Source organism: Pseudopipra pipra, chromosome 13 (assembly GCF_036250125.1).
Source record: "Pseudopipra pipra isolate bDixPip1 chromosome 13, bDixPip1.hap1, whole genome shotgun sequence".
Taxonomy (NCBI): domain Eukaryota; kingdom Metazoa; phylum Chordata; class Aves; order Passeriformes; family Pipridae; genus Pseudopipra; species Pseudopipra pipra.
The window spans coordinates 10,439,342-10,467,283 of record NC_087561.1 but is presented as its reverse complement, the minus strand read 5'-3'; the positions used below and the strand labels follow the sequence as shown (position 1 = coordinate 10,467,283).

At 42.0% G+C, this 27,942-nt stretch overlaps 1 protein-coding gene and 1 long non-coding RNA gene across 9 annotated transcripts in view; one reads left to right on the top strand and one right to left on the bottom strand.

Annotated features, from left to right (window-relative positions):
* Positions 1–1,002: 1,002 nt before the first annotated feature.
* The window catches only part of SLC6A14 (solute carrier family 6 member 14), a 38,859-nt gene continuing 11,919 nt past the window's right edge, over positions 1,003–27,942 (top strand). The window contains exons 1-3 of one of the 7 annotated variants that reach the window (XM_064669977.1): positions 24,944–25,073; positions 26,198–26,289; positions 26,525–26,702. In XM_064669977.1, the coding sequence (XP_064526047.1) occupies positions 25,049–25,073; positions 26,198–26,289; positions 26,525–26,702 (295 nt within the window). In that variant the 5' untranslated portion in view covers positions 24,944–25,048. The other 6 variants (XM_064669979.1, XM_064669975.1, XM_064669978.1 and 3 more) reach the window with 6 other exon arrangements.
* LOC135421463 (uncharacterized) lies at positions 24,229–24,958 on the bottom strand. 2 transcript variants are annotated; one of them, XR_010434015.1, is made up of 2 exons: positions 24,602–24,958; positions 24,229–24,449 (listed from the first exon to the last, which is right to left on the bottom strand). It is a non-coding gene; the product is annotated as an uncharacterized LOC135421463 (long non-coding RNA). The 2 variants fall into 2 exon arrangements; XR_010434016.1 differs by having other exon boundaries at positions 24,671–24,958.

The following is a 27,942-nucleotide window of genomic DNA, read 5'->3' as shown; positions in this document are numbered from 1 at the left end:
AGATTACATATTGATGAGATCAGCTTTGTTCTGTATTTGAGGCATTTTGCTGCGGGCATAAATTGTTGTTTACCAGATTAGATAGGAAGAGCAAAATAATAGCAATAATAATAATAATAATTCTTTTAAGTTGCATAACTTCTGAGAAAAAACTATATTTAGAGGACTTATTTGACAAACTCCATAGATATGAATATTACTTTATACCTACATTAATTATTTATTATGTTTGGAGAATGTTTGTGGCAGTTTCATGTGGCAATTCCAGCCCTTTTACATATTTCAGTAGAAGCTCTAGCTCAGTGTGGCATCTACGTAGGTAATAAACAAATTTCAGATCAAAACAGTTAGGTTACAGAAAATAAAAAACAAAGTTAGTCAAAACTTAGTAGGAACAGAAGTCCTCAGAGCTCGGTTTTAATGTCTCCCAGTTATTTGTCCTATATTGATGTGCTCTTGGATACGTGCTCTGCTCATGAAGAGGACAGTTCACATAGGCTAGTGGGAGCTTATGTTTTTCACAATGTCTGCCTAATATTTGAAATTCCAAGATTTTAAGACAAGAGGGATATTTATAATGTTTAGAATTGCCTACTCTTATCTCCTGCACAGCCCTACTTCAGTCAGGTTGTGTTTTTCTAGCTATTTGGATATATGAATCCTAAAAAAAGTCTTATGAAAGTGCAAGTCCAAGAGAATGCTACTAGGCAATTTTTTTATAATTGTTTTTCGTAGACCATTCAAAGTAGTCCATTGGTCTGCAGGGGTCAAGGACAAGAGATTGCAAACCACAGCTGTGTTTTCCAACAGAGTGGAAAACCATGACATATGTGGTGGAACATGATTTGAACATGCTGAAAACAAATGTGCATGTGACAAAGTGTACACAGGCAAACTCACATGCTCTTAAGTCAAAAGATGTCATAGGCACTAACGCTGATTCTCTTACATCTGCAGAGCAGTGCCTCCACCCGTGAGCCACTGATGTCAGCGTTACTTACAGACGAGTTGGGTTGACCATGGAGAAGAAAAACATGCATGGAGATCATCAAAATGCCTCAGAAAATATTTCAGGTAAATAGACCATCGTTTGCTGATGATGATCTTTAGCTGGTAGGAAATCTTGTTGGTGCTTCGTCAGCTTTGGAGGTAGCAGCAAACCGTATCTTCATGTCCCCTTCCAAAACACAGTCCAGGAATAGTGCACTATAATTAAAGTCTACAAATGGTGTATTTGACAGTGTGTTCACTGCAATGAGCAGTCCCTCCTCTGGGGGCCTTCTGGGCTGCAACTAAACCATAGAGTCCTCTTTTCCATACGTACTGTCACAAGAAGCAAGTTTGCAATGTCTTTCTCTGGTACCTTTACAAGAGCTGTTCCCTCTCCTATCTGAAGCAAAGTGATTACTTGAGTAAATAAATACCACCTGGTAGATTTATCAGCAGCTCTAACTTTTGCCCGCAGAATCCTCCAGTGTTTTCTGTCTTGTGCAATTGAGGAAATATTCATAAACCCTTAAGATACAAGAACTGAAGGAATGCTCTAGAGCTTTTCTGATAAGCCTCAAAATTTCCTGGTAGTACTAATGTCTTAACTTTCCAAACCTGAAGAAATAATACAGATAAAAATGGCACGCAGAAGGAACACACACAGACAAAAAATGGCATGTTTCAGCCAAGAGAGAACATTCTTCTGTAAGATTCTCTTTAACACCATACTATCAGATTTTTTGCCATTTCCAACAAAAAGTAAAGTTAATATTGAGAAATCTGATGCTGCCCATTGGTCTCATACACTGCAATAACTCCTGAGGAAAGAGAGAAGCATCCAAAGCTTCTTTGCATTCCCTTTTCTTCCCTTTGCTTTTGTGCAGCCTACCAAAGCTGTCTTTTAAAAGCTGCCAGGTCAGCATTTCAGATCCAAACCTAACTGTCCTTGCCTTGAGTGGGGTTGTTATTAATGATCTAAGTGGTTCTTCTTAACTTTTTTTAAGCTTACCTGTTCTGTTTTGCAAATCTCTGGCCACCTCTATTCGAGCATCTTCCTGTTTGGTTCACAGCAATTACAGAGCTTTAGTATTGCATTCCTCAGAGCTGAAGTTAGATTTTGTGTCTGATTTTACCTGTCTTTCGTCTCCTGTGCCATGTTTACTTTCCTTGTCCTGACCTTCCTTGGTTTCAGTAGAACCAGTTAAGCTTTATTTTTGTTTTCCTTCTGGTAGAAAACATGTTTTGTTGAGTGACTTTAATTCTTAATGCAGCAAGTTGCATATGGTCTGATCCAAGAGTTGGTTGAATTTCTTCCAAATTTGTTAACCTTGTCTTCTTCCTTCCCTCAAACAACACCACACAGATGATCAGAGTAGTGCTGGGATAGTCCTGGCATATGTAACTGTTACATAATTTAATACAGGAGTCCTGCCTGTACCTCATCAAATAAACAAGCACATTGCTTCCTTCAGCTGTTGGAGTTTGGTGCTTGATTTACAAAGTAGGAAGCTATGGCTTCTTTCTTTCCTTCAGCTTCTTCCTCCATTTCAGCTTCAGAAAGTGAAGTTTCTTGCAGTTGGAATGCTTGGTAATACCAGTAAAGCCCGTTAGTCTTCTTTGAGAAGAAAGGGTGTGGTGGGCTATTAAGGCACCTTTGACCTCCAGCATCAAACCCTCCTTCTCCATCTTTCAGCATGTAGAGAAAAAGCTTATAACAGAGCTTGCTCCGGGAAGAGAATCTATTCCAAAACACTGGCAGTTGGAATTTTCTTACTTTTTAGCAAATACATTTTTTTGCTGCACTAAGAAAAATCAAAGGAAAATGCTAAATCAACTATCCAGTAATTACTGCTCGTACATTTGTCCCAGGCTCTGTACTGGAGAAGAAGACATCTCCCCAAATATCTTTCTTTAGGTATTCCTAATTGTCTTTCTGTGTTATTTTTTTCAATTACTGCCTTTTGTAGGAAACCTAGTTGTGTTTGTCCAAGATTTTTGATCTAATAGCTTTCTGAGGGTCAGCTCTCTTTTTTTCATAGGCTCCTAAACTTCTCCTGTGAGTCATAAAAAACAATTATTTGTGTAGGTGTAAGTAACTCTGTGAATGTCCCTCTGGGTTTCTGCAGAAAAACTACCCTCAAAAGTTATGCCATGAAAAATCTGTGAAGTACTTCCTGAAGAACTGGTAAAGTATTATGTCAGTGTAATCCTCTAACCTTTTTGCTGCAGGGCTTAATCCTCCAAACAGGTTAGGGTAATTCTCAGCGATGTGCCTTGGGACCCAATCCAACACAGGCAGTGACAGCGCTTCCTCTTCTTTCTCCCACCAGGCAGCAGGTCAGAGGTTTTGCTGTTACTTGTTTTTCCAATGGGACAGAAACTTGCTGGGAGCACCTGTGGGGGAAAAAAAGGCTGCTCCTGTATTTACCTTTGAATGGCAGGAGGGAGAGGAACTGCTCAGTGTTTGTTTTTAATCTGGCAGCACTCCCATTCCTTGTTTCCTTCCAATTTCTTGGAAGCTGGGTCTCATACAATCACAAAACTCTCCCCTGTTGAGCAACAGTTTTGTTCTTTCTCTGGAACATGGCTACCTTGGGAATGTCCAACTGGAGCACAGAATTACCACAAGGCAAGGGATTGCAAATCCAACATCTCTCTTGGGCTGTTCAGTGCCAAGATCTGCCCGGAGTGTTTGAAGGGGATGACACTCTGCAGTCCATACCTTGCTGCTGCATTGTACTCAGCTGGCAGGTCTCCAGCACCAGTTCAGAACTGTGTTCACCAGCCCTCATGCAGGGAAATCAGGGCCCATTCTGGTCAGATTGAGTATGATTCCTAGACTAGCCCCAGGTGAGTGGGAACACTTCTTCCCAACTATAGCTATGTGCAAGTCAAAGCAGCTCTCAGGGATGCTTATCAGTTGATCAGTCTGAGAAACCTTTAAGGGAAGGACTTTCCTACACAGGAGTAAAGTTGTCTGTGTTCTTCTCACTGGGACATTACAGTGGGGAGGTGACTATGCCTTGGTGCTTTTGGAACACTCTGTGCCAAACTGTACAAATATCTTAAGACATAACATTAGATGCAGCCCGTGTGGGTGGGTTCCAGTCTAGTGGAGGCAGGTTGTAGGATTTTAACTTTCCTGACATGCAGGGCAATAGGGGAATCCTGAGAAAGGGTGAATATGTTGGTATAGGGGCCTGGGAAGGAGGAGGAAGTTTCAGTCTTGCCCTTACTTTCTGCTACTGCAGAAACACCTCTATCTTTTGGTGAAGTCCTCCTCACCTTCCTCCACCCTTTCAGTGAGGTCAGTGCAGCTGAGGAATGTGTACATGAGTTTTGGGAGAGAGAAAAACACTTCTCTCCCACACGCAAGTATAGTCCTTAGAGCCTACACTGTCCTAAGACTTAATTGCACCTGGTGGTATCATGATAATTTGATGAAAGATTAAACAGTATCTTCTGCTGCTGGTACTCTTCCCCAGTCTGTCTGGGTCTGCTACCAGCTTCTGAGAGGCTGACAGAAGTTCAGCTTTGCTGTCTTCCAGGGCTTTAGGGTCCATTGTCATTCCCCTAGTATGCGGTCTTGATATTTTTCCCACCAGTGTGATCCTCGAGCGGGCATTAGGGAGCAAGCTGGCAGCTGGTCAAGCTTTGCTTTCAGACAGTGTTCTGCAAACCTGTCCCAGTGTCCCACAGCTGATTGGGTATCTGCTCCCAAATTCCAAATTCCAGGACAGGTTGGCTGGTGGGTGAGATGAGGAGGGAGGTTAAGGAGATGAAGGTGAACCTCTGCCTCTTTCCTCATGACACTCAGCTTCTGAAGGGATGTAGTGAGGGCTCTGGGCTCTGCCTGTGTTGAGGCACATGAGCTGTCAGTACTGAGGAACACACACATCTGCACACACAGCTTTTTGGAATAATCACACATAATCTTTAATCCTGCACCAGTCCTATTGACAAATCAAACAGGTGCAAGGTCCTGAGTTGCTCTGCACTACAAAATGCCACGCAAGGATAATCTTAGGTTAGATATGTAGCTTAGTAGTTCTCCCAGTTCCATATAGGAGGAAACAGAAAGATGAAATTGTCCTCTCAAGCCATGTGTCTGCATTCCAGACATATCCCAGCCTCCCACAGGCTCCCTGACAGCTGTGGGTGAGAAAGAAGATAGAAGTTGGTCAGCAGTGAGTCTGTGTCAGACTCAGGATGGATGTTTGTAGTTTCCAGTTCCTTGTTCTGTCTGGCAAGATACATGGTGTCTGATCTAAAATTTGTAAGAATGTACTATGAGCCATGAGAAAGTGAAACAATGCTAGTAATTCCATTGATCTCACTTGCTTTTACACTGTGATATAAAAAGGAAAATTTGTCTGACTAGAAGTTCTGAGAATTCTTTTCTTTGGAATTATTATGAAAAGCTGACTTTTTTAGTTTACTATAATTAATTTTTTCTAATACATTTTACTTCAAAGCAACCTAATTACAGTAATTTTTTTTCTAGATCAAGGTGTTTCATGACTTTATCACTGCAGCAGGTGTTAAAACAAAGATTTTTAATTCTATTGGACTGAAAGAAACATTAAAATTGAATTCTTTTAAGTTAAAACAAAATATTTCTGTACATAACAGATACAAAACTAGTACTGCCAGAGACCCATTACACAATTCTACCAAGTTACTGCTCTTTTGGAGAATTCTTCTGTGGGTGCATTTTCAGCTAGATCTAACAACAATTGAAAGAGTGAGATTGGTGGGCTTTTCCCATCATTCCTAAGACTCTGTGGCAAATATTTTATGTAGGAACTTAGAATTAGGATCTTCTGTTAATGAGAAGTGCCTCAGCTTTTCATAGCGATGTGGTAGAAACAAACTAAAATTATGAAACAAGTAGAACATTCAGTTCAGAGGATCTAGTTTGACAACTGCCAATTATTTTCAGAGTAATTTCTGAGTTCATCCTTGAAACCACCCGGGCATGGCATTAATGAGAGCTGTCTGTCCCTCTTACTGGAAGGGCAGGTGATTGGTTTCTCTACAACACCGTGCTCTGCAATTGCCTTGGATGCAGTCATGTGCCTGTAGGGCAAGAGAGACTGTTTGGGTATTCCCCATGGGAATGCTCAGACTGTCTTTTCCTGGAGGTGATGAAATCCTGATCCTGCAGTGCCAGTTCTGTTTGCAGCTTTCTGATGTGTGTTTTTGTTTGCCTTTCCCTGGCCTTTAAATAATTTCTGTTGAATCAGAACAGGTTATTACTACACTGGGGAATTCCAGTTCTCAAGAGAATAAATGATTCTGACCTGCCAGTTATTTCTAATCTTTTACTTGTTTCTTTCCTAGAATCCCTCGCTTTCATCTCTCCTCAACCTTACATTCAGATAACGTGATAATCTGTGATAACCTTTAGAAGTATTTCCTTGCCAAAAGTCAAAACAAATTCTCCCCACCAATCCAGTATCAAATTTTTTTAGTAATGCAGCACTGTAAATAGTCAGTAGTGATTATCAGTTTTGTTTAAGCTGCTTTCTGCATACAACTGCCTACATGGCTTTGTACAAAATTCTTCATAGAATTTGATTCTCTACCAGATTTCAAATCTAATTGACCTATTCTATGGAAGGACATGGTGTTTTAACTAAGACAGATTGAATCACAGTCCTAAGGTCTAGGTTGCAGTTTTACAAGAGCTCTGAATTTGTCTGGTGGCTCCAATTTTGAACTTGACCTTGTTTCCTAGTTGTTGTTCAGATAAACTGGCCTTCCTGTGACATTTCAGCTCATCAGAGAGTAAGGGAGCTTATAATATTTGTTCTGTGTGCAGTCCCAAGAACAGTTTTTGGAGCCCTGACAGCCATCCTAATGAATCTGCACGTTTGTTGGAGGGCTCTCAAGTTGGAAAGAGAGCATTGAACATAAGCAATCCTAAATTCTGTACACAAGAAAATTTGTAACACTGAAAGGTTTATTTTTTGAGTACCAAATGTCTTCACAGCATAAAAATCTTCATGTGAAGAGCAAGTACTCACCGGCAAAGTACACTTCAGTCTGAGAACTGGGCAGAGGTCACTGTAATGAGCAACCAAAAGATCTGTATGCATGTAAGACCTAGGCAGAAGTGTAGACTTTGCATCACAGGATGAAAGGTTTTTCATTAGTGTTTTGCAAAATATATAAAATTTTTCACAGATTGTAACTTGTTGCTTGAACAGATTTTTCATTGTGTAGTGTGGATGTCCACTCCAATTTCCTACTTCATCTTCCTGTGCCTTCAAAGTGAAATATCATTTAAAAGTTTTACTAAATCTTAAGAATTTTCATCTGTCTTAGGTTTAACAAGTTTTACAAATAATATGAAGCAGTACTTTTGCATTAGAACAAGATATTAAAATTGAAGTTACTAGGACCAGTTGGAACCTTTATCCATTAAGGTGATCATACTGCATAGTTAATTTTGTCTGGCTAATTTGGCTGACCTCCATGTACCTCATGATATGGTCAGGGACTTCTGTTCCAGAGGTTTCTGTCTTATTGTGTTGCTCTCAAAGATTGTCCTAGTCAGAAAGCCTAGATCTTGAGAATCATATGGAATAAAATTTGGGAGGGTAATAATTAACAATGAACTTAATGAGTCACTAAGCTTGATGGCAATGAAGACTCTGATTAAGAACACTGTTGTACCTTATACAACACATTTCTTTTTGTTTACACAGTCTACTTTTAACAGTGTGTGCGTGTCCGTGATGTCACAGAATTTCCTTGGTACTTCAACACACTGTCTTTGTATTGACATTGTCATTTGAGTTCATGTAAGGCCATTCCTCCTATATGTACATACAGCATCAACCAAATCAATGTCAGAAGCAGAAATGGAACTTAAAGATCAAACAAACTCCTGTAATTGATGTTGCTACATTTAGTAAGACAAGACTGAGGTGCATGCCAACCTTGACCTGAATGCCACGGTGATGGTGATGAAAGAAGGTACAAGAATGGGTGCCACTCCCACATGAGCTGACTGAATGCTGTCAGATGGTCCTACAGCCTCTATATTTCTGTAGTGAATCTTCTCTTGCTCTCCATATTTCTTTAGGATCCCAAACACAAAGATATTTTTCTTCCTTACAAGAATGCTTTTTGTTTCATTAACTGCAGTGTCACCACAGAGCTCTCAGAGAATGCAGGAATTGATGTGCATTATATATGCACCAGCATTTTCTAAAAAGTATGCAATAGGCATGGCAAAACATTGCTGTACTTTCAAAGTCCTTATATCTTTAGATGAAAATTGAGCTGCAGTTCTTGTGAGAGAAGACTTACTTTTCACAAGTTCAGGGGGTTTGTTTGGTTTTTGTTTGTTTGTTTGTTTGTTTGAGTGAAAAGCATCTTCTGTTGGCTGGTTTAAGACCTCAGCAAGAGCTCAGAGTAAGGTGCTTTAGCAGTTGTACAGTACCTTCCTTTTAAAAAGTGTTTTACAATACTAAGTATCTCCTTTTGATTTTATTCCCCTTCTCCCAGTTGAACCACCACTCTGACTCAGTATCTGCTCTGCCTCAAATCAGTTTTCCTGTGTGGGTCTGTTTCTCAGCATGTGTCTGTCTTTAATCAGTGTGCCCAGCAAGTTTTCAGGGACTGAGGTTCATGGGCTGAGTGTTTGTGACCACCATTATCACTCTAATCAAATAGCAACAAATAAAATGGTGAAATCCTACCCATACTTCTTGAGAGCTGGAGTTATCTAAATATAAATCTAAATATAGGTTAACTAAATATAAGTCTTCTAATAACCTGCATGAATTAGTGGCAAATAGATGGGCAGGGAAAAGCATATGTGAAGAATAGAATGGAGAGGGATGTCACAGGAGGGAGCTACTGCAGGAGAGGGTCCTGTGTGTAATTTTCTCCAGGAATTGCAGGAATTTGCTGCTTCTGAAAGAGTAATAAGTGAGCCTTGCATTGCTCCAGCATGGGAAGTGTGGCTTGGATCTCTCATCTTAGTATGTGTATCTGTTACCTAACATTATTCTGATTTTGATACTTTGGAAGATCTTCACACTTCAAAGGTTCTTGCTTCTCTGTTAGTCATGACCTTGTGGTCCCTTTTCCCTCCAGGTATCCCTGCCATGGCCATGTGCTCTCTCTGTGTGTGAGCAGCATTTTGCTACACACACTCACACTGCCACTATGATATAATTGAGGTTTATAGGTCAGTGTTTAGGGCAATGCAGAAACACAATCACAGAAAGTTTTTATCTATGCAAATAAAGGGATCTACAGGGAAAAGGATGAATGCTTCATGGGCAAGATAACAGAGCGTTTGATATTAAATTATTTCCTCTACCAGGTGCCAACTCCTTGGCATTCTCAGGCTGCAGCTGCTATCCAGTCCAGCTGCCAAGGTGTCCAAGTCCAGGTACCTGTAAACAAGAACTGGTAGCTCCAGTGGTGTATGTACTCCAAACCATATGACTTCCAAGATCCTTTATGTTCAGTATGATTTTAGGCATGTTATTTTTCAATACACAGCCTTTCTCTAGCATCAGTAGTTAGTATTGTAGACCAGTTACTTACAAAAAGAAATAGATTTTAATTGTGGTAAATCCTAGGGACAGATCAGGTTGTGGTGAGGGCAGAAAGAGAAGGAGATGGTGTGCACAGCTTTTGCTTTCCCTATTAATCTGGGTTTATCTCAACCCATGAGTTTTCTACCTTTTACCCTCCTGATTCTCTCCCTGATCCTGCTGGTGGGGGAGTGAGTGAGTGGCTGTGTGGGGCTTGGCTGATGCCTGGGGTTAAACCACGACACACTCAGAGATACAGGAGAGGCTTAAGCAGACAACACTGAAGGTCCAAGGGCTGCCTCTTGTGCCAGGGATGGGGACAGAGGCAGCCCTCCTAAGACTCGCTTGTGATTTCACTGGAAGCGAGATGTACAATAAAACCCTGCAGTTGGTAACACAGCACATTCCTCTTTCCTGAGCTTGAATATTTCCACTCCTTGGGTGTTGGACTCAATCTTGTTTCAGATTTTTGCTTCAAAGGCTATGCTATGCTTGTGTGTTTCACAACTGACCTGTTCCCCACACCTTTTCAAGGTGACATTGTTACCTACTTTCTTGAACTTTTCACTGATTGGCCTTTAATCTGTGACTGCTGCAGGTGGAAAATGCACTAATCCATTTATGCGTCTTCCTGCTCCCAAGTCTGTGGGAGGAGAGGGTTCGATAAAGGCTTTCAGTAAATTCCTTTTGGATAAAACAGAGAAGGGAAGGTTATCTTGGGTCATCTTTGTATCTAAACTCCAGCCCCTTCTATGTAAATAAGTTATCTTCCTCAATGCCAGTAACTTTAAGGAAAGTTTAAAAAATAAACCTCACACCTTTGAAACAAAGCAGCCAGAAAACAGAAACAGAGCCAAACCATTGATGGTATCTGGGAGTTGCCTCTTTACACAGCTCCACGACAGGTATCAAAGCCTCCTACATGACACCTGTCACGGCTTCACAGCATGGTGTGTGTTTCTGGGGTCCTCTGAGCAAAGTGTGCAAAGCGTCCAGCAGACAGTGTGCTGCATTTAATGCCTGTCGGGGGGGGTCCCTCTTGTTACACGGGTTGGTGAGCGTGAAAAAATAGAGCTTGTGGCATCTTGAAATGGGCATTGCTAACCAGGCATCCCCGCTCCTCAGCCCTTTCATTTTCTAAGTACTTTGACTGGTGAGAATGGCAGTGTGTGAGGAGGCAATGGCCACAGCTGGAGGGCAGCCGGGAGCGCAGGAGAGTTTCAGAGTTTCAGAGGAGAGGCATGGCTGAGAAGGCAGGGAGTGCATTTGGGACACTGGATACCACCATTCTCCTGCCATCTCCTCCCAGCTGACAGCACGAAGCTGGGAGCAGTGTTAAGGCCTCATTGCCCCAAAAAAGCTGCAGCTTTGGAGGATCATGTTCACTGATACTGTCACTCATCCTTCTGGATAAACTATCCAGCAGACAAGTCCATCCAACTGACAGATGATGGTGTAGTTTAACAAATTATTAAAACAAGTCTGATATTTCCTTTCTGGTCTAAATAGTCTAATGCATAGAAAGCACAGTAGGCACAGAAATACTAAATTATTTGAGATTTTTAAAAACAGAAACTAAAGAATAGAGTTTAATAGGAAAAACTAAAATACTAGTAGAAGGAAATTGATGATAATTTCTCATTTTTAATAAATACATACAAGAATAAAATCATCACATTCTCTTACAAAAGCTATATGCACCCTTTGTCTACTAGCTTAGGCAAATTATGAGTTTGTTGCTATCCAACTTCTATCTTACTTCTGAAAAAAAAAGAGCGAAAAGTTTATTTAAGAAGATTTTCTTCACTGAGTGAGACTCTGCCTCTTATTGTATCAAAATGTTTTGTCATAAAAAGAGCTGAAGGGGCACAGGAAGAATAAAATACATAATAAAAGGTGTTTTGCTGTGCATTGCTCCACATGATTTTCAGGCTCTATTGACATTTTGTCCAGCTGCTGGCTTTGTTCACAGACAACCAAACTGGTGTACATGGGATTTTGTTCCCATATGGGAATGTTGCTATTAAACAAAGAGCTTTATTCTCAGCTAACTCTGAAAAAGCCCCTTGCTGGATCAAAGAGCTATTGCTCACAATACTGAAGGGCTGCCCTTGTTCAGGTCTTTCCGTGGCAGAGGGCAACCTCATCAAGCTCCATCACAAGGTGTTTCAAATTGCCTGTCCAACAAGGTCCCAAATCGTTGCTGAGGTTTGAAAACTTGACCAAGGAGGAAGAGACTGGTCCCGTCATCAGGAAAACCAGCCCTGTGGGTTTTGGTCCTGTTAACACATCTTGGTTTCTTCAGCAACTGTGAACACGAGTGAGCCTTCTGTAGAAAACAGTTGTCATGGGGCTTCTGGAGGAGGAAGAAGTAGGTATTTTTAGAAACAGCTTGGAGGTCATCTGAGTGCCTTTGACCAGTGTGACCAACACAGGCTCCAAGGCTCATCTCAACTTTGCATGTACACAGGCTAAGCTTGGCATCTCATCAGAGGGGTTGCGAATGGAGATAGTGTTAGTAAACAAACAAGTTGTGCTTGTTATCCTTCTCCCACAATCAAGCTTGAACTTTGTCTCTTTCTCACCATCCTGCTGTGAAATTGGAATTTCTGTTGTGATTGCATGTGGCTTAGGTTTTTGTGTATGTTGGTTAAAGTGTATCTGGGTTATAATCAGTTGGTCCAGACTGGAAAAAAACAAGAGCAGATGCAAAGGAATTGCTTGAAGAGAAAATGAAATAGCCAACACACACGCAGAGTGTACCTTATCATCTGCAAATTCTTCCTCATTCACAACACAAAATAAGTGTGGCCAAAAAACCTTAGAGGCCGGCAGATTTCAATGATGGTGAGAAACTGGATATTGTGATCTCATAAAAAAGATTTTGAAATATATTCAAATCTGTTGGGAATAGATACAGCTAATTGACTCAGAGAGAGTTGCAGAGAGACAACTGAAGGTTTTGGATGACATCACAGTGTTATTATTTCATTATTGTAAGGTTTCATGGTCTCATCACAACATTTGTGTATGTGATGAATCCACCAAATTGTTAAGGCATGGGATGCACAACAGTGACTCTGGAGCTAATAGCAGCTGTGATTACTTGTTTGGATGGCCCTTGTCAAGTCCTCAGTTTCCCATGTTTCCAATCTCAGCAGAAAGTGAAGGGGATAAAATGCTTCAGGTCTTTATTGAGTTTGTTGGTTTTTTTTTCTCAGAAGAAAAGTTTCTTTTCTTTTCCTGGCATTACTCTGGCAAGAATTTGTGTTTCATAGGGCATGAGGAGATGACCTATGTACTGCTCTCTACCTGCTGAGCCTGTGAAGTGCCATAATGTATCCAAACTGCATCTCTGGGCTTCAGAAAGATCGGTGTCTTTTTTTTCTGCCTTTTCCTGTTGAATTTCTTCTCTATGACTGTCTAAACCTCGTTTTATTTTTTCCCATAACTTTAAATGATTTAGGGTGTTAGAAGTTTTTAGTTGCTCTAGTTCACTATGGTTTCTTTCCCTCATCTCCAGCAGGCTTTTGCTTTTGTATTCATTTTCTAAGCACGGAAATTTTATTTTAAATTTCTCTCTTTCAGGAATCTCATTTGTATTACTACTTGTGTTCATTAAAGTAGATGCAGGACTTTCAGCAGAAATGTTTGTCACGACAATATTACAGGCCACCTCTGACTGCAACCGTTCAATCTGAGATGGGGATAAGCTGTTTCTCTTGGCTGTCTTCTGAAGGTAAAAACTGTTTGAGCAAAAGGGCCATATGGAGTAAAGCCTGAGTCTTTGCTTCAGCCTAGATTTCCATCCTCTTCATTTCACATAAAAAAAGAAAAAACCTGTTCTCCTTATAGGCAGGATGCTGGACTAGAGCTACTTTCCAGCCTGAGTTGTTCTGTTATTGAGCCCATTGTCATACAAATGCTCAAGTTAAGTTAAAAGAAAAAAAAAGTCAATTACAAAAAAATTTAAAAGATATTTTGAAAAGAAAAGTTTAAAAATTATGTTACAGTATTTCCCCCTTTTTATATTTCTTCAATGTCTGAGCTTTTTTGTGGAATTTGAGATGAGTTAGTCCTTTGGAAATCAGTCCTAATCAATTTGCTATTTAACAAAGACATGTATCTCACCTCCAGTGACTTCCTTCTAGATACTTTTCTCTTTATAAAACGGACTAATATTATCTAATCTTCTGCAAATATAGTTATGCTTGTTTTGTCTTCAGTGGGAAACTACCTTCAAACATTAACCAAAGAAATGTCTTAATAAATAAATATAATAAACTGATAAAAACTTTAGAATTACTGGGTCTACTCTATCACTCTGCTAGGATCAACAGCTTCTCAAATGACTGGAGAATGTGCCTCTTCTGTTTGGGTTTTCATGTAAACATGATGCTTAGGTTGTCTTCAAAGGTTGCATTCTTGTCCTCCCCGCTCTTTGTCTCTGCCTGTGGTTACCCATGTTCAAAAAAGCTTACTCCTGGAAGAAGTGCAGAGAAGAGATGCCAGAATGACTAGAGGAACTGAAATGTGACTGAAGGAATTTGGTTTATTTACCTTGGAAATACCAAAGAGTGAGAGGAGATATAATAAATCTCAACAGAAAAGGGCAAAAGGAAAGATGGGAGGAAAGCAGGGAAGGGAGTGGAACTGCAAAGGAGGAAAAGAAAGCTAATTAAGCACAAATACAGTTGTTAAAAAAAGGTACATTTGATCTTCAGAGGTGTCAGATTGCAGAAATGCTCTATCTGGTGTAGCAGGCAGAAAACCTTAACTGGTTAAATTGAGGATTGATTAATTTGAGAGGGGAATAGAATGACACTACTGTCCATAATACATTGGATTGCACAATCTAGATCTGCCCTTCCTGCAACTCACGCTTTGTGCCTCCTGACACCACAGTGACCCTTCCTACTAAAGACGCCAACTAGGATAAACCCTGGTAGATCATCCATTCTAACAGATCTTTATAGAAATATTTACTTTTATTTCCCTGACTCTGTAATAGGAATGCTAGATACCCTTTTTCAGTAAAGAAGAAGATCCAGGTGCCAAGTCAGCAAATATCCATACTATTTTGGAGCAAAGCTAGCAAGTTACCTATTTGCAGTCTGTTTTACCATTTCTGACCTTAGTGTGCCTGTGAATCCGCTGACCTTGTTTGAGTGCCACGTGGTGATTGTATTCTTGTGTTTGCAATCTTTATCTAAGTGAAAGGCCTAAAATAGATGCCCATGTCATTAAATATTGTGCTTGAAATATTCAAACTAGTGGAGATGTTATCTGGCCTTGATTTAGGCAAATAAGGAAGGACCTGACCTCGATCTTTATATAAACATCCAGCAGCATAGCAGTAAATCTGTTTGCCAGCGTGGCAGATGGAACTCTTCTCTAGGGTTCTGTTTCCTCTCCACCATCCACCCCCACTTCATCAGCCAATGCATTCCCATAGAGAAAGCATATTCATTGAGAAGTGAGCCAGTGAACCCCAGAAAGCCTTAGGAAACAGTCAAGATAAACATACCAGGATTTCTGATTGAATTGGTATCACCAATACTCTTCTAGTCTTTGATGGGAAAATGTTTCTTTTACAGCACCATCAACACCCTTGTAATCTTGTTGAGGTTAACAAATGAAACATTTATTTATCTGGTGTCTCAGCCAATTACTTCACAGAATAAGCCACGAGTACATGTCATTTGAATACAAAGGAAAAAACGTGATTGTCTTTGCACCAGTTGAGCAGGCAGATAAACACAGCCCTCTTTGTTTGGCTTTACTTTCTACCACGATGTTTCCTCCCCCACTTAAACATTCACTTGGCTAGGAAGGACACTGGTAAAAGACATTTGGACACAAAACTGTGTAATTGAGCCTGTAAAGCCACATTGTACTTGGGTAAAAGCCAAGAAATGGGAAGCACTGAAACATCTGAAAGACAGACAGTATTAACCCCTTGCTGGAAGGATTCATGTCCTTGTGTTCCTTCTACTACCAGTGCCTTAGTTAATGTGTCATCTTAATGGTACAGACAAACCTTGCTCAGTGTCCCAGTAAAAGAAGGCAGCCATGACTTACCACCCAGGAAGATTCAGGTAACATCTTGTTCGACTTCCACACACGTGTATCGGAATAGAGGTGACCAAGTTACAGGCTGAAAAATTCCTTCAAAATGGAAGTACATTCCAACATGAAAGTTCATTTTCCGGGGAGCAAATTAAAAAATAACAACAGCAAAAGAACCTCTTATTCCAAAGCTGAAGCAATTTTTCATGTAACTAACGAAGCTCTGCCTCACAGGGGTGTTTCCTAACCATAGAATCTTGTATAACCAAGACTGGCATGTCTTCCCAAAACTGGACTTGCTGGCACCTCAAGCACCACAGGAAATAATGCTGTAAGGTTACCTTTTGGTTAATATCTACCACTAGAATGTCCTAAATGAAATGTTGCCTTGAAACATCTGTTGAAGGAAGTGACGTGTTTAGTTAATGAAATTCTGCAAAGCAATGATCAATAAATGTACAATCTTACAGCTTGGACATGAATTATCAATTTTTAAATTAAAATTAAAGCTCAAAAATAATTGTTTTGAATGAATCTAATTTCTCCATGCTGCAGCAGCTCTGGAGTGTTTGTACTAAGTCTTAGAATATCAACTCGAATGTGCTTGGCATCGGATGGAATAACGGAGAGAAGGTTCCTGGGATTTTTTCCAGATCTCCTGGTACTGCACTGTGCAGTTGGGAAAATTTTCATGTTACATGATGTCAGTAGGACAGGATCTGCACTGATTACATAATCTAATCACATTACTTGATTAGATTCTTTAATCGAGACGGGTCCTTTCCATTCAGTAGCCTGAAATATAACATGTTATAACTGCATACCTCAGGCTGCTATAATAGGACAAATATTCCCGTGTATGCTGATGTGAGAGGTATGGCTACAAAGTGTGTATCTGAACAGGCAAACAAATACAATCTCTGAGTACATTTCTTGGGTTTGAAGAAGCTGTTCTATGTAAACTCTGGGGCTTGTTATTATTTTTAACTTCCTACTGGCCACCATGACTCAGCAATAAATTTGTAGAGCCTCTTTACATGGTTTGTGCTCTGTGCTGCGTGGAACAGTCCTGGAGAGTTCCCCATCATGGGCAGAAAATCTGGTTCTCTCCTTCACCTTTTACAACTGCTTGTTAAAAAAAAAAACAAACAGAAAGAAGATGAGCCTTTGGGGATAAGAAGATGAACATTGTAAAGACATCACAGCCAGACTGTCCCTATAAACTGGAGCTTTCCTCACAGCAGAAGTGGATCAGTATTTGCTGTGCATCACAATTTGTATGGTAACTTTCCAAGGATTGCTCATTCCACTTTTTTTAGTAGTCACTGTTGCTGTGGCGTGTCCTGGTGTTCCCTGCCAGGTGCATAAACACAGGTTCTTGTGTCTTGCTTCATCTCTCGGAAAGGACGTCAGTGCAGTTCCTTACTTTGCCTTCCTGCATTCCTGTTAAAACTGTACTCCCTTGTTTGCCAGTCATGGAGAAGTTTGTAATGAAGAGTGCAGGAGATTATGGGATTGCCAGACCAAGATTATGCAAAGAAAAACAGTTTGCAAAGCTTTACAACCCATAGGTGTCCGGGTGAGTGCCAGAGGTTGGTATGCCAGGTGATGTTGGTAATTGCCTCAGCTTGAAAGAAAAAACCTTGTCTTCATAACACTTTTTTCACTTGAACATTAAAACTAGATACAGAAAATACAAGTTCTTTGAGAATAAAAAAGTAACAGTGTAAAACTCAACATGTTATTCTTCAGCTTTGAGGGAAGTGGAGTGTATTTTTATTTTATCCCATGGAGTAAAACACTTGTAGAAGTGGGCATTCTTTGCACTGCTGAGTAGCTGCAACCTGGTGGAAGCAGGTTGTTTCCATTGGGCATACTAACACCTTTAGCAATTCATCAGAGCAGAAAGTGACAGCATTCTTGTAAACTTTTCCCAAAATTTAGGAAGCATAGATGTACATTTTCCTGCTAATGTGGCAGAACTGTCTTTCAATCTCTTCTTATAGCTGCACTAAAAAAAGAAAAAAACCCCAGCCTTCTCTGTTCATTGTGTATGACAATTGCCATGGAGGGAGAAGAGATAAAACTGTTCTATCTGGAGCCCTGATCCCACATATATCATGGACACTAAAATGCTGAAATGAGATGTAAATTAGTTGAGCTACCAGGAAAGACGAATTTTTACTCCACATGACTAATAGAAAAGTATCCTGTGAGAAATTCCTTTCAGAGGTACATCTGCACAGAAACCTCTCATCAGGACTGTACTTGGTCCCTTAAATTTCTGTACTGAGATTCCTTGAAATCTGATAGAAACTTTGGCCCTTCCCCCCAGAAAATTACCGCTGCAGAGTGGCAATTAGGTGGAACTGTAATCCAAAACTGTAATCCTAGAAGCCTCATGCTAAGATGCTGCCTAACCCTGACATGTTCAAAAACTATGGACCCTGAGTTTAGGCACAGGAAGTCAAGCAGCCAGGAGGATCCTGGGGTTCCTCAGTGTTGGCAATGGCTTGATTAAAATCAATGTTTCATTAGAAAAAGGCATCTCCTTGGCTGTTGGGCCAGGTGCTCTGAGAATGTGCTAAGAGGATGCACCTCCAAGCAGGTGTTGCCAGTGTTGCCTTGGTAATGGCAGGGCCATGGGAAGCAGGGAGTTGCCTTCACACGCCTTCCACTCAGCCAAGGCTCCGGCCCTTTCACTGGGATTTTGGGGTCAGATATGGCTGTTCCTGAGACTGCAGTAGAAGAGGAAGGGCTGTGCTGTGAGGATGGGCTGCTCAGAAGAGCCTGAGCTAGAGGGAGAGAGCCTGGAGGCCTGGAAAGGAATGTCAGGGGAGTGACCAGGTTTGTGGCAAGCAGGGTGAGTGTTGTGGGTATTAAAATAACTCATGGTGTTTCTAGTTAAAGCTTTTTTCCAGTCAATTATGGATTATCTGGTGGTGGTCAGCTTTCTTCCCTGCTGAAGTGGAATACAAATGCTCTCCCTGATTTTAGAGGGGAGGAGGTCCTGTGGTGGGGATAAAGGAAATTATGGAGTTTGGTGCTCTTGTCCACTGCAGTTCACGTGTTTTCTACTGAGCAGGTGCTGTATAAAATACATGAGCAATCCTACTTCTGCTATCCTCCTTGTAAAAAAGACCAATTTCTCTTAGAAGGGATTTCTAAGTCTAGTGATGGAAAGAATTGTAGAAAAACTAGATAGAAGGAATAATACTAATACCTCTAGCATTAAAATTCTTTTGAAGGCCTTTTTTTTTTTAATTCTGAAGATGTTCAGCTAAATAATTCTTCTAGTGTCCCTGTAAATCCTGCTTGTTCATTTTAAACTTAGAATTGTGTTATTACAACAGGTGATTTTATGATGTTACTACTTGTTATGAGGGTGTTTGTTTCTTACGTGAGAAGCCCCACTTACTGGGATGAGCCATTTCTGAGAGTAATTGCTAACCTGCAGGAACAGGTATCACACAAAGTAAAGTGTTGATGGAGGTATTTCCATTTCAAAGATATCAAGCATAGCTAACAACCTGGCTTTTGTCCTTTTGTGAAGGAGGACAATCACAAAGATAATTCTCTTGGTGATCACATATCAGGACTGCATGTTAATATGTAAAATTACCTCAAGGAAAGATGGACTGAGCTGAAAGGTCTTCTTTTTGCTATGTGGTAGTCAATGCCTGTATTTCAAAGACTTACTGTTAGTCAAAAGCTTCTCAAGACTATGCATTTACGTTATCTTCTGTGAAAAGCTGTTTTTTTGTGTAACTAGCAAGAAGGTATAGAACTGGGAGGGCTGGGGAAGAAAACTGAAACCACCTGCCAGCATCTCCTAGCTTTGCTGAACTCCAGAAATATTGGTACTTGATACTGGGGAAGAATTTAAAATTTTAACTGTTAATGAGATTGATGAACTCAGTATAGCATATCTGAAAATAAGTATTATACTCACTCCTAGGCTTTATTTTGCTCAATTAAAAATGACTCCTTAGTTTCTACTGGCCCCACCTCTGAAATATTTCCCAATAGGCAAGTCATTATATTCTGACACCTGTGTTCTCCGCGATCATTAAGTTTTGATAATTGCACGCTCCCAGCTTTTTGTTTTCCCCTACTTTATCTCTTCCCTTATATTTGTTGTATCGGTTGTTACGTCTTCCATGATACAATACAGGATGGTTTTGCATTTACACAGTGTTGCAGTTGCTCAAAGACAAGTTGAACGTGTTTAGAGCATGCCTCTAGGACAGTCAGGGAAGAGGCAGGTGGAGTGAGACTTGGATATTTTTTTGGCACGAGGCTGCATGATTCAGGGAAAACTGAGATGCTCTGTACCACAAGCGGAAGCAAAACTGGGGGAACTGGGAGCCTTGGGCCACAAATGCAGTTGTTCTTTGCACTTTGGTATCTCCAATTCAAGTCAGTATTTCAGCTGAGATTTTCAGAGGGTTCTGCAGTTGATACAAACACCTAGCCTCTATGCAAACCTACTTTGAACATCTTAGTCCCTTTCTGGTTTCTTTGTTCCTTATTCTAGAGGGAGCTCTGTGACTGAGAACTATCATATATTCCTGTATGGCAACTTTAGTAATCTCTGACAGATTGATGAGCTCTCAGGAACTGGAGAGAGATAGTGTTACAAGAAAGGCCATGTTGTCCTGGGAAGAGTTTTGGTCTGAGAGAGTGAAGTGTTTGAGAAGCATATTCCATCTAACAATTCTCGAAGAGGCTTGAGTCTCCTCTCAGGTTCTTTTCAATTAAAACTTAAAAATAATAAAATCAACTAGAGTGGAGATCAATGTACCATAGATACAAAACTGTCAGTCTTGCCAAGAGTCTTGAAAACACCTTGGTAAGTTTTGTGGATGGAGGCTTGTGGCTTCCTCTTGAGTGGCTGGGACAGCAAAATCTTCTTCCAGGCTCAGTGTAGTAGAAGAGCAGTGCTGTAGAACTTTCAGTGTTACTGATATATTTGAGTGAGTTTATTTCTGCCTAATAATTTTTTCCCACATGCATATGTAAAAATTCCCCGTCACTAACTTGATTAGTGTGTATTATATTAACAATTTTCAGGTTGCAACCTGTTAAAAATGCCTGAAGGCAAATTTGCTTTCCATATAGTTTCAAGTCTCCACCCATCCTAGGAGCACGACTTGGAAGGTTTAAGCATTTGCATTTATAGCACTTTTGTGACTGTTCTGTTTCAAGGGGATAAATGAGTGAGCAAGCTTTCAGCTACGTCTTTTGACTTATGATAACAGACTGTCCATAGAGGCAAGTAGGACTGACCTCGCTGCACTTCTCACCTCTGAGATGGCTGCAGAGAAGAATCCAAAACTACTGAAGTCGGGGGAAAATCTAATAAAGCACCGGTCCTTGAGATTAGGCCAATACAGGTCTTTAGTATGATTGCATAATGCATAATAGAGTGTATTATTTAGTATTATGTTAGTGAACCAAACCTATTGCACATTACTGAAAACTTTCGATGTCGCTTAAGTTTCTGAATAAAACTTTTTTAGAATTTCCATTTAATAAAAATGAACTCGTGGGCTGAGATCCAAATTGAGTAGGTGAGCGTGTCCTGATGGCCTGTTGAACAGCAGCAATGAACATCCTGGTTATGCAGAAAAGCACAAAACTGATAAAGAACTAAAACAGAACAAGGAAGGATATATAATATCTCATCTCCTTTTCCCATGAGCAAAAATTCACCCCTTACCCTGAGGGGATCAGCAGGGTTGGAAGCACAATCTGCTTCATACCTCAGTTGTCAAAGTTGCACAAACTGTTGGATGGAGACCATTAGAACTAGGCAAGCCAGTCCTGGTATGAGGCCTCATCAGTAAGTAATTTCCACACTCTTTGTGTTTTGCTGTAAACCCTGACAGTGTGCTTCCACAAGTGCCTCTCTGAAGCCAGGGATGGCCACTGCAGAAAATATTGCCTTTGTCTCTGTAATTTGTCTGTTTCCTTGACAATACCATCATTGCCTCTCTGTCTTCTAAGCAGGAGGGCCACTTCTTGCTTCTAGGTACACTTACATCTTGCTTACAGCTGGCTCACAGTGAAAAAAGACGTTTCTTACCAGATGGAGAATAATGCCTCGCTTTCAGAATTACTAGACCAATGATTGATTTTTTTTTTTACATTAGTGGCAAAGGTTTGGCCTAAATCACCTGTAGTTCAGTTCACCACCAAAGACATTGTCTCATTCATTATGACTTTGTCTTTAAATCAAGATTGATGCTTTCTTAAGCATAAAGTATTAATTTAAATGTTAACTGTAGGGCTTGATCCTGTTCACCTGTAGAGGAGAGGATAATTCCTGCAGCTGAAGGAGTCAACAGCTTAAATTTTCTGCCTTGCTTCATCTGTCCATTTATAACAGTCCTGTCTGACTTTCTGAACCTCCCTCCTAAAGAGTGCAATGTTGCTGTGGAATTGTGGATGAGAGTAATTATATGTTATTGACAGATGGTTAGATGGTTAAAGTCATCTTCCTAAGATCCTGAAGACCAACATGGTATGATGATTTTGGCTTTTTTGGTTTGTTGGGTTTCTTTGGTTGGTTTTCTGGTGGGATTTTTTTTGTTGTTATTGTTTGGGGGGGCTTTTTTGGTATTCAGGTTGTTTAGCGTTTTATTTTCTCCTAGTTGCTGTGTTTACTGCCATTTGGTTACCTGACGTTTGTCTGTAGCAGTAGGGAAGCTGCTGTTCTGATGCTGAAATAAAATGTGAGGAGGTTGTTTCAGTACAGTGTAGTCCCTCACTGCCATCTTTGGCTTTGAGGGAAGGTACCAACACCCTTGTCATGACCATCTAATGCACACTGGCACATACTTTGTCATTCTGAGGTGTGGAGCAGGTAACACCACGCTGGGTACCATGGAGCAGGTGTCATGGAGCTGCCCTCACAGGCATTCCACAATGGCAGATGTGGGCCATTTCATTCCTGTGGCAGGGATCTACACAGATTAAATGTAGTGATCAGCAGGCAGTCAAACCCAGCTTTGTCAGCTTTTCACGTAGCATCCTTGTGTGCTGCTGGTGGGTCTGACTGTTAGCCTTGCAGAACACCAATAATTATTCCTGCACTTTGGCTTTTGCTTATTTTGGGGTCTCAGCTAGGGCAGGTGTTATTTTTAACTATATGGTTCTCTTCTGGTAGGTGGACACTTCTACATGCAGCTGCCACTGTGGCTTGATCTTCTCTGGCTGAAAGAAAACCTGATTTGTTTGGAGATTCATTACTGTTTTCCAGGAGTTGTGCACATCAGAGATGACAAGGCTGCAGGCATCTCTTGTATTCATTCTTGCTCTTCTTTTGGATCGTTTTATCCTAGAGAGAGCTGGCTCTCTTGTAGACACACCAGCAACTTCCTTTTATCACTGATGCCAAGATTAGTGCCTTCTAAATCCATTGCTGCTACTTGCAGAGTGGGTTTTCTGGTCTCCTGCCAGTCGGGAATGGCAGAGGTAAAGGAGCCTCAACTTTGTCTGCTGAATCAGTTTTGGATTTGTGGGCCAGGTGCCAATATTAGTATCACAGAAGTTATAGGTTAAGAACAGAATTTACTCATCGTATTCTTAAATAAGCACATCAAACACATCTACTGCATCACCAGAGCTGTTTGTGTTAGCTAATGGCAATACCCAACATCTGATAATAGCACTAGTGCAACCAAATGGAAAACACAGGTATCTCGCTGCTCCTAGGAAATATATCGAAATTGTTTGCTGTGTTTTCAGCTTGTTAAGATTATCATTAGTGGTAATTTTCCTCCTTTTTTTTTTTTTTCCCCCTCCCCATTAGATTAACAGAATTTTCAGTAAGTGGAATTGATAGTAATCCAGGACTGCTTTCCAAATGAAAAATATGACCTCAGTTAGGCTGCTGGTCAGGAGACAGGGTATCTTGTCTACAGCAGAGCCAAGCCGGCTCTGGTTTGCTGGTTGATGTTTCTGTATTTCTAACTGAGACATTCCACATGTACCTGGCTAGTGGGTTGCTTGGTCAGTGGGTGGCTATGCCAGCTGTGAGGAGCTAGCCTTCAGGGATCAATCTGATGAACTCTGCCTCCAGTGAATGCAAAAGGCACTGCTGTGCTGTTCAACCGCATAGCTAACACAGGCAAAACACAACCCTGCTTCAGGCACAATCCTCTCTGCCATGATACTCATCTCTCCGCTGCTCAACCCCAGAATTATCACCATGCTATGATTTTTACTTTTTCCCATAGAGAAAATGCATTACAAATGAAACTTTCACATGGTCAGAAACAGAATGTATCAGAGAAGTGGTACCTCCAGTACAGTTTTACTTGTAGTCATCTTCAGTTCCATAGAGAGAATGACACAGCCAGTGACTATGCAGCATTACCACATTCACTTAATCCTAGTATGGAAGGAGAGGCTGCGGCTAACAGGTTGTTTTAAATGTCATTTCATTTCTAAACAAGATGATAACCAGTTCTGAATTATGAGTTTGGAAGAGAACCTGGAGCTCTTGTTAGGCCCAGCATTGTTTACAGGTAAGTTTTTTTTTTTTCCCCCTGGGGAGATAGTGACCCACAGATACTGGAGTTACACAGAACCTAAAATAAAATCATGTTATCTCATTTTATTTCAAATTCTTAACTCTGATCAGGATTGTCAAAAAGGTACCTTTGGTTTATATACAGTTCAGACAGGGTTTGGAAGAATATGGACTGATTTCTCAGTGTATCCTTGGTCTGGGTAGGTTTTGTATCATTCCATGAAGAACTAGCCTGAAGGTCTCCATTTGATTTGTGTCTCGGTCACTTGAATGCTGAATTCACAGGCAACCTGTAAAGGAGTGTTTTGTTTAATTTTTATATATTGTTTTCTCCCAAAGCCTGTGTCCTGTCAGGACGTTACACCTGTATGTGCTTTTTGTTCCAAAGCCAAGATTATTCTGGTTTCTTTCCAGCATCTAAAATAGAAGTCCTCTAGAGAACCTGCTGCATAGGGTGATAAAATATCCCGCCTTCAGATGATGTCCCACACACTTCTCGCTCCTGGTATACCTTTTAGTTGTGGCTAGATTGAGAGATGTTGGGTAACACTTTGCTCAACAAAAAGCCCAAATAATTGAGGACAGAAATTGTGTTTGTCACGGTGTGGATCTGAAAGACCCATGGAAAAGACAATTTAGAAATAGGGGATTTCTTAATAGCAATTAAGTGACCAGTCAATCGATGTCTTCTTGTGCCTGTACATGGAGTGTGCTTTGAGCAGTATCCTCCTGCGTGACCTTATGGAACGCTTGGGGAAGGTCACTGTGACATCCCTTCCCCTTAAGGGTGAGATGTCACAGTCACTTTGGTGGGTGAAGCAGGGGAGTTTGGAAAAGGTCCTTAAGTACTTTCTGCTCAAATTCCTCCAATGGAGATGGCTTTGCTTTTATGACCTGCCCTCTGTGCCTGTCATGTGTACCTGAAAGGTGTGTTTAGAGGCTGAAATTTCTGTTTAACCCCCTTGTGCCCTGCATCTCCTGAGCCTGCACTCCAGCACGGAGCAGGCTAAGAAAGAATGAGAGAGAAGCAGGCGGGTGGAGCAGGGTCTCTGGGTGAGTGACCGTAGGTGAGGCAGACAGGCAGTGGCTCTGTGGGGAGGCGCAGGGAGGTCCCGATGTCAGATGAGCGCATGGTCCTCAGGAGGCGGTCAGTGCATGATGGGGAGCTGGCAGCCTGTAGGTAGAAGACAAGGGGGTGGGTGTGCAGGTAGAGGAGGGAGAAGGGCAAGGAGTAGGGGCCATGCTAGAAGGGAAGGTGAGTGACAGAGAGGCAAGCAGGAAGGTGTGCAAGGACGGCTGAAGAGCCCAGACTGGGGGAGCGAGCCCAGGCGGGTTCTTGGGCAGGGGAAGTGGGTAAGGCGAGGAGCGGAGGGTGTGTGGAGAGCAGGGGGTGTTTAGGAGGGGAAGTGGGCAGGTGGCCGGGCAGGGTTCGGCAGGTGAGTGTCCCGAGGAAGTGGGCGCGGGGCCGGAGGAGGGTCAGCGGGCGGGGTGCGGCGGGGAAGCGGGCACGGGGCTGGGCGTGAGGCGGGAGCCGAGGGGCTGCCCCGCGGCCCGGGCGGGGCCACCTCCCGCCCCCGGGGCAGCCCGGGGGCCGCGGTTCCCGGCAGGGCGGCGAGGGGCGGGCGGGAGCTGGCCCCGATAAAGGGCCGGGCGGCGGCCGGCGCAGGCAGAGCGGAGCGGCGGCGGCAGAGATGGGGATGCTCAGCCTGCCCGGCTTTCTGTCCTGCGGGAAGAAGAAGGTGAGAGGCGAGGGGTGGCTGGTCGGAGGCACCCAGGCAGGTGTGGGAGAATGCAGACAGGTGTGGGTGCACCTGAGCAGGTGGAGTATGGAGGCTGCAGGTACGTGAGCAGCTATGGGAGCGCTGGCAGGTATGAAGTTGTCTGGGCAGGTGAGATCTAGATAGATGTGGGAATATAGGGGCACAGTGGTAGGTAATGTGAGATGAGCTAGGATGAGCACGTAGGAGTTTGTGAAATGTGCTAGGACAGTTTTTTAAAGTGGATATACAAGTATGTACTGTTGTGAACATCTGAACAGATATGTGGGCATCTGGCCCTGTGGTGGTGGAACAGAGTATTCTAACTCCCTGGAGATGCTGCCCCTACGAGCATCCAGCAAGGAGTATTAAGGTAGGAGGACTAGGGCAAAACTCACCGTGAAGGTTTTTGGGCTCTCTGGTGGGACCCTCACTCACAGGTCTATGCTGACCTGCCAGGGATTGGCTGGACTGGCAGCCCACCTGGCTCTGCCCTCCCTGTCTAGCTGCCCTGGACAGCCAAGGTGCTGCTCTGGACAGAGAAATGTGGATACAATTGTCCTGCTTGCCCGTGGGGTGATCACAAACCTTCCGTCTTCTCTTCCAAGGACTTCAGTTTGTCACATGGAAAAGATTCCCGCTCCAGTGATGGAAGTGAGGGTGATGAGAACAAGGAGCGTGGCAACTGGTCAAGCAAAGGCGACTACCTGCTCTCCATGGTGGGCTATGCCGTGGGCCTGGGCAACGTCTGGCGCTTTCCCTACCTCACCTACCAGAACGGCGGAGGTACCTGTGCTGAATGGCAATGTCGGGTGGGCACACCTTGCTGTCCCCAGGGGAGAGGAGGACAAGCTCCAAGGGCCAGCCCTGAGGCTGGAAACGTTTCTCAAAGCTGGATGTGAGAATCACCCTGGGAACTGGGATAGTGTCTGCTATTGGAAAGGGAAAAGGAGCAAGAGACATCTATGTTTTTTTTTGGGCACCAGCTGAGGAGGGAAATAGTATTTAGTTTTAACTGCTTGTTTCCACCTGAGAGTTCCAGAACTCTTCTGATTTACTCACAACCAATATGCACCTTCTTGTCAATGTGCCAATACCCTCTGCTTACCTAAATAGCTATTTGCCCTCCCCAGTGCTTACCTCCCTGGTATGTTGTAGAGAACAGTTGAATCCTTTCTGCACCTTTGTTTTGCCATGCAAACAAGCTAAGCTGGAATTATTATCTAAGCTCAATAATTATCCCAATCAGAAGTATGAGACAGAGAGAGCCTCTATCTTCTTACAAAATGAAATAGTGGCAAAACCAAATGGAGGCACTGGCTTCCTTGGCTGATATTCCAGAGCTTTATCTACTTGTAAGGCTACCACTGGTAATTAAAGAGAACATAAATGCTAAGTAACTGCAGAGAACTTACTTGTGTGTACCTATTTGCTCTGTTTAACAGTTGTTGAAGTCAAATTCTGGACTGTAAGCAGCACAACCCATAGAGCTGTGCTTGTGGAACAAAAGGAGGCAGTCTTAGTACAGAAGTTTTATTGGAGTGAGCTTGGCCAGGTTGCATTTTGTTGAAGAAAATTATGAAAACAAAATAAGTTATGACATCAGCCTTGTACTAGATCTTCTTCCTTATCTGCTGCAGCAGAAAACTTTGCATTTAAAGCATATTTGTGCTGCTGCTTGCATCCTTCTCTGTGCTCCTTGCCCATGATCGATAAAGACAACTATTACATCCTTGTTTTGAAACACAGGAGTAAGCCATTTAGTTCTGTGGGACGGTTTACTTTCCGAAATTACATCAGGTATTTGCAGTTCCTTGCAGAACTGGGTCCTTGGCTGTTTTAAATTCACTGAGAGTGACGAGGACAGATTTCTGCAGGGATATCGGGTTTTGTTTATGCAACTTGTGCTCTCACTTTTCCCATCTTCTGTGAAAACACAAAGAAGTGCCAGTCCCTCTCACAGAACAGGACGCTCAATGATATCAGGTTAACCTACACTTCAAAATGGACTTGAACAAGAGCCACA